General features: G+C 41.6%; 1 protein-coding gene across 1 annotated transcript; it reads left to right on the top strand.

Moving 5' to 3' along the window:
* The first annotated feature begins 669 nt into the window (after positions 1 to 669).
* On the top strand, positions 670 to 4361 carry LOC107539407 (uncharacterized). Its single transcript, XM_016215895.2, has 2 exons — positions 670 to 1185; positions 2472 to 4361. Exons 1-2 carry the CDS (start codon positions 1065 to 1067, stop codon positions 4280 to 4282), a joined length of 1932 nt encoding a protein of 643 aa, XP_016071381.2. The 5' UTR covers positions 670 to 1064; the 3' UTR covers positions 4283 to 4361.
* Positions 4362 to 9720: the final 5359 nt, after the last annotated feature.

Consider the following 9720-nt stretch of genomic DNA (forward strand, 5'->3'; position numbering starts at 1 on the left):
TGTAATTGATCCTTTTTGAAATTGCCAAGCATTCTCTCAACCACATATGCTGAGTAATGAGTAGAGAGGCCAGGAGATGACTATGTTGCAGGGCAGGAGGAGGCCTGGGCTGCGTAAGTTCAGTCGTGAGAGAGATGTGGTAGGAAGAGTGATGTGAACTTGCAGAGGGAGTGTGAATTCATGGCCGCAGGGCCGTGGCTTTGACATAAGAGTGAATGAAGGGTGATCCCATGTCTGGTGGTAACTGGAGGTAACAATTTGTGGAACCCTAGGGGACTTCCCTGAAAAGAGGTGGTGTTGTGGTCCTACATCCCAGGTCCAGAGCTTCGATACCATTTATGTGCCCACCTGCCTATTTTTGTTGAAGGCTGATATACTGATCGTTAGGATCTTGATGCAATAGTGAACTTCAGTGACCCATGGACTTGAAAATCTTCATTGGCATGGCGAAGGGAGAAGGGGGAGCAGGTGATCGATTAAGGCAGTGCTGAAATTAGAATCCTTGGGAAAATGCTGATCACGGAACAAATTGTCCTCATCATGGCATGTTTGTGTTAACTTCAAAGCTCTTCTGGGAATGTAGCTGTGTGAGAGGTATGATTTAAAGAATTAAGTGCAGAGGGTGTGTAAACTGATGGCATCAGCACCTTGGGTTGGGATCATAAGGGTGAAGGGTGATGCCATGGTTTTTGTGTTTTGGAGGGACAATGTGTGGGACCACAGGAGTATTGCCTGGCAAGACGAGTGTCTACTCACTCATACACTCACTATGGCCAGATTCTCTCCCTACTCTATGTTTGTGACACCCACTGTGTTAACAAGAGGCAGTGTGGCCTACATGCCATGCCTAGAGCAAAGGTATCATCTATCTGCCATATGTCTGTTGTGGGAAGACACACTATGAATGGGAATATAAGGAGAGAGTGACTGGTATCAAGGTCTGGTATCTTCTCTGATGTGGGCAGTAGAGGAGTAGATGTATGTCGAATGTAGTGGGTATGACGAACATAAAATCCTAAGATCAAAGCTGATCATGGATTGAACTGTCCCCATTATGACAGGATATGAACTTTGAGGACGTGGTCATTGCCTTCTCCCAGGAGGAGTGGGGGCTCCTTGATGAGGCTCAAAGACGTCTGTACTACGATGTGATGCTGGAAGTGTTTGTACTTGTAGCATCTGTGGGTAAGACCTTCACTTCTCTCCTAGTGTTCTGAGGTGATGTCCTTCCTTCCCTTTTTTCTCCAGAGGTAGCTTTCTCTCCCACAGCCAGACCATAGGCCCTGCTAATTTCTCCCTCTTTCTTGTCATATGTGTTGGGGCTGCCAGTGCTGAGCTGTTTGGAGTGCCCTGTGCTGTGGACACTCTGGGCATCCCTTACACCTGTTGCCTCAAAAAGTGCAGAGAAGTGTCTAGAAGTCAGAATTACTGCAGATAGCGTAATGCATACCTTCTCTTCACCCTCTGCCTTGCAGGGTAACTATGTCCAGATCTGTAGCTTCCAGTTCTATCCCCTTCCTCTCGCTAACAGTTCTTTGTTACTGACAGGTCATGGTCATTACTTACATGAACAATGGACTATACTTGGAAGATCTACCTTCAGTTGTTTGTAACATTGTTTTCCCCCAAAACTATGGTATACCAAATTGCTGTGGGTCAGTGCTGGCTGCTCACCTCTCTTGTCTTTCATTAAATCTCACACCATTTAGGTTCTGAGTAGTTGTACAATAGAAGGTGCAGGGAGAGCCCTGTTCTTTTCACAGGGTGGACATGGCAAAATGGTCTCAGAGGAGGCCTCACCTCAGAGAGTGGCAGCTGGGAAATGACATGACAATAAGGGCTGTATTCTGATCATGCTAGAATTCTGTCCTGTGTCCAGTAGTGTTTTAGTGAAAGTTCCCCTGCCCACAACACATTTCTACCTTTTCTTCCCCATACTTGATACTTTGCTGACTTATATAACTTGTGACTTCTGGCTCCTTGCTATCTTCACCCTTGTGGCCTCCAAGCATCACCTCTTCCTCTGCACTGCTCCCTATTCAGTATTCTCCAAATTTTACCTGTGCATGTGTTATGAGATGCACATATATCCGTAAGTAGTGCACAGGCACCAGCTACTCATTTATTGAATTTTACTGGAGGGGGAAAAAATAACCAACCTTCTGTACAACTTGCCCATGTCACCAGCAAACAAGCCCTGCAGAACGCTGTTAGCAGAAGAATAAGTTGGCGATACTATTTCTGTTCCATGTGGTGCATGCCATCGTTAGGTCCCTTTTGTGGCGAGGTCTTCCCTATTTGTGGTCTTCAAAGGCCCAGTATTGGTCAGCAGCCCCTTATTCAACCTGTCTCCAAGTCTCTTATTTTCAGAAAATCCCATGCAATCTATTATGTCTGACAAACCTTTGTAATGGGACTTTCCCCTCCAACCAATGTCAACTTTCATTTCCTCAGCATTTCTCTGCTTTCAGGTTGTTGGCATAAAACAGAAGATGAGGAGGCCCCTTCTGAGCAGAGTGTGTCTATAGCAAGAGAGTCACAGGTCAGGGCTTCTAAGGGAGTTCCAGCAACACAGAAGACCCATCTTTGTGAGTGGAGCATCTCAGTCTTGAAAGCTATTTTGTACCTGATTGACTTCCAAGCACCATACCTTGAGCAGAAAGCATTCTTCAGTGATGCCTGTGTGAGAGACTTCTGTTCCAGAGCAAATGTTCTCCAGCAACAGAGGGATGCCAGTGAAGAGAAGCCCTGGAAAGTAGATATGGGCAGAGCCTCGTTTGTGACCAGGTGCAGCTATGTGTCATGGATGACGTTCACCCTTAGGGAGATTAAGGAGGACCTCCCGGCCATTTCAGGCCATTTACAGCACCATGCCACTTTTAACAGTGCAGAGCCACACAGTGACAGTGAGGGTGGGCAGACTGTTTACTGTGGAAAAAGCCATCATGAGTGGTGTGAATGTGAAAAAGCTGCTAGCCACAACCAGAAACTTGTGCACCGTCAGAGTGTCTACTGTGGAGAAGGGCTTTTTGCGTGTAGCAAATGTGGAGAGGTCCTTAGACAAAACGTGAACCTCATTGGACAAAGGAGACTTCACACTCAACAGAGGCCTTATGAGTGTAGTGATTGTCGCAAGTCCTTCAACCAAAGCTCTAGATTCATTCAACACAAGAGAATTCACACTGGAGAAAACACATGTGAATGCAGTGTTGGTGGCAAATGCTTTAGTTACAGATCTGTCTTCATTCAACATCAGAGAGTTCACTCTGGAGAAAAGCCTTATGGGTGTAGTGATTGTGGGAAATCCTTCAGCCAAACCTCAAAGCTCACTGAACACTACAGAGGTCACACTGGTGAAAGGCCTTATGAGTGTAGTGAGTGTGGGAAGTTTTTTAGACGAAAAGATCACCTACTTAAACACAAGAGAGTTCACACTGGAGAAAAGCCTTATGAGTGCAACGAATGTGGGAAAACCTTTGGACAGAACTATAACCTCCTTCAGCATAGGAGAGTTCACACTGGAGAAAAGCCATATGAGTGTCGTGATTGTGGGAAGTCCTTCAGCCAAAATTCTAGCCTCACTGAACACCAGAGATGTCACACTGGTGAAAAGCCATATGAGTGCAGTGTTTGTGGGAAATGCTTTAGACAATGCAGCAATCTTAGTCAACACCGTCGAGTTCATTCTGGAAAAAATCCTTATGAATGTGGCAAATGTGGGAAATCCTATAGCAGTACTTCTGGCCTCATTCGTCACCAGAGAGTTCATACTGGAGAAAAACCATATAAATGTAGTGATTGTGGTAAATGCTTCAGCTATAAATATAGACTCATTCGACACCAGAGAATTCACACTGGAGAAAAGCCGTATGAGTGTAGTTATTGCGGGAAGTCCTTTACACAAAGATCTCAGCTCATTAAACACCACAGAGGTCATACTGGTGAAAGGCCTTATGAGTGCAGTAACTGTGGGAAATCTTTTAGACGCAAAGATCACCTCCTTAAACATGAGAGAGTTCACACTGGAGAAAAGCCTTATGAGTGTAGTGATTGTGGGAAGTCCTTCATCACAAACTCTGTCCTCATTGAACACCAGAGATGTCACACTGGAGAAAAGCCATATGAGTGTAGTGAGTGTGGGAAGTTTTTTACACAGAGTTCTACCCTTTTCCGACACCATAGAGTTCACACTGGAGAAATGCCTTATCAGTGCAGTGATTGTGGGAAATCCTTCAGGCAACGTTCCAACCTTATTCAACACTCTAGAGTTCATTCTAGATAAAAGTATGAGTGTGGTGAATGTGGGAAATCCTTTGGCCATTCCTCTAGCCTCATTCAACAGCATATAGTTGACACTGGAGAAAGACCTTACAAGTGTAGTGAATGTGGGGAATCTTTTAGCCTCAGTCTAACTAACCTCTTTAGACACTAGATTGTTCACACTGCAGGAAAGCCTTAAATGTGCTGGAAATGTTTTACTTTTTCACTCAGTATAAGAACACTGAAGGAAACTCTGAGAACTATTTATTTTAAATCTTTTTAGTGAAACATACACTATGCTATATTCCTGATAAGTTTTAGGTACAAGTGACGCTTTAATGAGCTACATAGCACTTTCTAACCTTCTCAGAGATATTACTGGATTGATGTCACATTTTGTGACTGAGGCCATTTTACATCTACCACCTGGCTCACCTACACAGTGTGCATAAGTTATAACCCCTGAGTGCTCAGGGAAGCTGACCTGTCTTTTACCTTTTGCTTGAGGAAATTATGAACACCCCAAGCTCTTGGCAGGATCCTCATTCTTTTGTCTCTAACCTGGGCATACATCTGACCCATTGTTGGTCAAGAGGACCCATCCTCAGCTAAGAGTGCTACCTCTTTCAGGGACATTGTGGTCCTCACATTATGCTATAATGAATTTTTGCAGCTTCTCATTCACCAACCTTGAAACTGTACTGTACACCATTCTGATTTATGTTTTTGTGAAGGTCTTTTTTTCCTTTTTTACCTTTAATTTTGTTGCTTCTGTTCACTGTGTGGGGTGACTTTAAAGCAGAATTGTGATCTGTCAGCATGTAGAGCTGAACAGATTTTGTTGGGTGCCCAATTTCCTGTGCTCCACAAGAGATGGTAGGATGGCAAAAGATTGCTCTTCGTTTAATATTGCCTTATTTTACATTGCTGCCCAAAACCTTCAATGTAAGACTGCAGGACTCTCTGCTCCTAATTTGCAGTCTCATGGCATGATTATTGGGGAGCTCATAGGTCACCCTGGAGAGGAGGTCTTTGTTCGTCTGTGAACCATATGCATTTTGTTGCCTTGTTCACAGTACATATTACATAATGCCCAACAACATTGAGGGAACCTACTTCCCAGGTACTGCAAAGGAGCCATGTGACATGTTATATAAAATTTCATAGGCTAGTATTTTTTTGTTGGAAGACTCAGGATTAGGTAGAACCACAATTAGGACAGAAACACTGTATTAATAGTGAGTGGAAAAAACTTCAGTAAATTAGATGGATCGTCCGTCTTCTGAAAGACACCATGGCTTGTGTGACTTGTGGTTACAGACAATCTCAGGACCTTCACAACTATTTTCTGTAGATGATGTTATTGGTTGAGAAAATAATCTAACAGTTTTATGAATTCCCCTGGCATCTCCAGGTTGTTGGCCTCAAAGTTATTGCTCAACAGGCAAGAAAACAAAGCCAGAAAGAGGGATGATCTGTAGTTGTCCCCAGGATGTGTCTTTTGTGAAGCAATCAATATTCCTGTTGATTCAGATAGCAGTAGTCTATATTTGCCAATATTTGCTGCCACTAAGGCAAGGCTGCGCCTTTCAGGACACAAAAAGAGAGATGGTAGAGTACATATAGGCTTCCCAACCTAATTTTCTTAGAAAAGAGGGATATCTAGGTCTTTATTTGTAACCGATTTTTAAAGCTTTATTCAGGTATTTGTATAATTGATATGCAGCACAGTGCACTTATCTAATGTGTAGTATTTGGTGAGCTTTGATATATGAGAAATAAACTAATCTGTCACTTGTATACAAGGTGGGGTAAAAATAGGCTTATATTTGTGAGAACATGAAACAGTTTATTCTTGTATTTTTTATTGTATTATTTTCCATACAAACAACTGTAAATGTACTTTTGCCCCACCCAGTATTTACTGCTGCCCTTTTATAACCTGTCTCCCTGCCTTCCCTAGCCTTCCAGGCAGTCATTGATTTATCTTCCTTTACAATAGATTAGTTCATATTTTCTACAATTTTAAGTTGGTTGGGCATCGTCCTGTGCACCAAAAGGTTGCCAGTTTGATTCTCAGTCAGGGTACAAACCTGGGTTGCAAGTTCTATCCCTGGTCGGGGCATGTACAGAAGGCAATCGATCGATGTTTCTCTCTCTCTGTCTCTCTCTCTCAGCATGTCCTCGGGTGAAGATTAAAAAAAAAAAAAAAGTACTGGTTTTCTTCGTGTTTTGCAATTACTTTGACATTTAACAGTAATACTTATGTGCATAGTTAATTCTTTTTATTGCTGAGTCATATACTGTTCTGTAGATTACCACTTTGTTTATCTAATGATCTGTTTATGCTTTGGGTTATTTCCAGGTTTGGGGTATTACCAATAAACCTGCTATGAAAGGTTGAATTCAGTTTTTTAAATAGATGTGTGTTTTATTTCTTAACTCTTACAGTGTAGGTGAATGTTTCACATTTTAAGATAGGTGGAACTATGATCTAAAATTATGATTCCCTTTACTTTACCACCCATCCACACTATATGAAAATTCCAGTTCTTCTGCAACATTGCCAGCACTTGTGATCATTAATCTTTGTAAATATTAGCCCTGGAAATCAGTGTAGGGGTACTCTTTGGTTTTAATTCCATTTTTTTAAGAATTCGTGATGGTGAGCATTTCCCCCCCCCCACATATTTATTTATGCTGTACTTATCTCCTTTGTTAAAATGTCTGCTCAGAATCTTGCCTGTTTTCTTCTTACAAATATGTTATTTTAACCAATAAGAAAACAGTGCTGCAACAAGGACGTGTGTTGGGATTTTACTGATTCTTCAGTGACATGAGTTACTTCCCTCACATTATTTTTTTAATACTGGAAGGAAAATTTTTTTTTTTTTCAATTTGTCATCCTATATACAATTTAAAGCCCACTTGTACCATATGCTTATAAATTTAATCTGCATTGTGAACTTATGCCACCACTTTCTTTAAACCTAAACATTCCATAATACCTTAAGTCAAGCCTAGCCTTGTAATCTTTGTCAATTGCCTTGGTGTAAATGCACTCATTATTGTCAGTTTCAGACCGCCAGAATGATGTCACCGAACATGGAAATGGTAAGATGTTCAAGTAGCAAACCATTATATTTTACTTCCTACTTACTCATACAGTAGCAACAATAATCTCAAGAATATCTATGATAAAGCAGTAAAAAGACTGAGTAGTGGCAAGTTTTAAACAAATTTTTTTAAAGTTGGGTTGTTGTTTTTTTAAAATATGTCTTTATTGATTTCAGAGAGAGGACAGGAGAGGGAGAGAGAGAAACATAAATGATGAGAAAGTCATTGATCCGCTGCCTCCTGCATGCCCCCCACTGGGGATCGAGCCCACAATCCAGGCATGTGCCCTGACTGGGAATCGAACCACAATCTGGATCCTAGGTCAATGCTCAACCCCTGAGCCACACCTGGCTGGGTCATTTTTTTAAAAGTTTGATTTAAGTATAATTGACTTAAAACGTACATGTTTTTAAACATATTTTTGGATGTTTCCATACATGCTTTCATCCCTGAAACTAAGTTCCTCCTCCCTTTTCAGTGCTTCCTTCTCAGCATATGAAATTACAAGGACATATTCTACCTTTGTAATGGCTATTTTCAAATATATCCATAAACAGAAAAAACTTACAAAACCTCAAGAATCCTATCCTAGCCTTCTGTCATTATCTGTCACATGGTACTTCTTGTATCATCTATATCTATCTATCATCTATCTATGTATGTATCTATCACATGGTACTTCTTGTATCATCTATCATCTATCTATATCTATGTATCTATCATCTATCTATATCTATCATCTATCTATCTGTATGTATGTATCTATGTATCTACCCATCCATCCATCCATCCATCCATCCATCCATCCATCCATCCATCCATCCCCAGGGACATTAGTGGGTTATTTTACTTAAAATTACAAATACGTCAATGTGTAACCTTTTCTAATGCTTTTCTAGAATGTAAGGACTGACAACTTGAGTACACAGAAATATTTTTTAAATGCGATAAGTATGTTTGTGTTGAATTTTATTAATTAGTTATTTAAGGCAGATTGCAATCAGGATATAAAATACATTTGTGCAGCTTTTATTAGGTGTGTCTTTTAACTCTATTCACTAAAAACTCTGTGCTCACTGAAAAATTGTTCATTGAGGTGTTAATGTTTTATGTAGTTGGTTCAATATTTCTCTTGTAATTTAAAATTCTGAGTTGCCTGCCTTAGCCGGTTTTGCTCAATTGTTAGAACGTTGGCCCATGGACTGAAGGGCCCTGGGTTTGATTCTGGCCAAGGGCATGTACCTCAGTTCCAGGCTCTATCCCCACCCCTGGTTGGGGTGTGTGTGGGAGGTAACCAGTTGATGTGTCTCTCTCACATCGATGTTTCTTTCACCCTTCCACTCTGAAAAGCAATGGAAAAAATATCCTCAGTTAAGGATTAAAAAATAAAATTCTGAGTTGCCCTTGAACAATCCAGATGTCTATAATACAGACGTGTAACTATACTTTCTGGTACATAGGAATGTGCCTCTTCTGAAAGTTCATCCAGAAAATACCTTCACTCTAACAGTTTTTCAGAATAATTATTTGGATTGCTAACATCATCCTCAAACAATAACCAAATGTTTATCTCAGGGAGAAGATGCCCTCTCTGCACACAGGCTCAGACTGTGATCGTGGCTGCCACTGTCATAGTGAGACAGGCCAGTAAGCCAGGACAAATGAAATAGGGAAACTGAGACAGCTGAACAAACTGACAGAGCAATTTACAGCAGATATAGAAGGTCACCTCCCTCGGATAACATCTAGGCCTCAGTTGTATTTCAGCTCCAGACCCAGAAAAGCAACAAAACCAGGTGGGCAATACCAGGACCAGTTGCAATGACTAATGACCCCCTGCCCTTACACTGACCAATCAGTGAAGACTGCAACCCTGAAGGAACACTCCTAGAAAACTGATGAATATTCTGTTGAAACCCTCCCTAGACCTCCGCTAAGATTCCCACCTGCAAGAGAGAAATAAAAGCCTCATGTCAAAGGATCTGGCGTGTGCTCTCCTTCCCCAGCGCACACCTTCACCTCCCTCACCCCTTCTTCCCTCACAGGCGTGCATCTACTAAACTCTAAGGACCCCATGAGGCTTGCAACCAGTGCAGCAATGGGTAGCAGCAGTTCATCCTAGACAAACCCCTTGAACTTGCCCCAAAGTCCCCCTTTTAACTGACTTCTTAGGTAGCCAAAGCAGACCAGCCTAGACTCATTTCCCCAGCCTTTGTTTTACTGTCCCCAGCTTTAATAAATGTTCCCTCATAGTCATCTGTACTCATGTTGTGAAATTTTTCTTGCACGAAGTCAAGAACCCACCAAGGGCTAGGTCCCCTTTCTGGTAACATTTCCAAAAGA

Source organism: Miniopterus natalensis, chromosome 18 (assembly GCF_054644295.1).
Source record: "Miniopterus natalensis isolate mMinNat1 chromosome 18, mMinNat1.hap1, whole genome shotgun sequence".
NCBI classification, from domain to species: Eukaryota; Metazoa; Chordata; class Mammalia; order Chiroptera; family Miniopteridae; genus Miniopterus; species Miniopterus natalensis.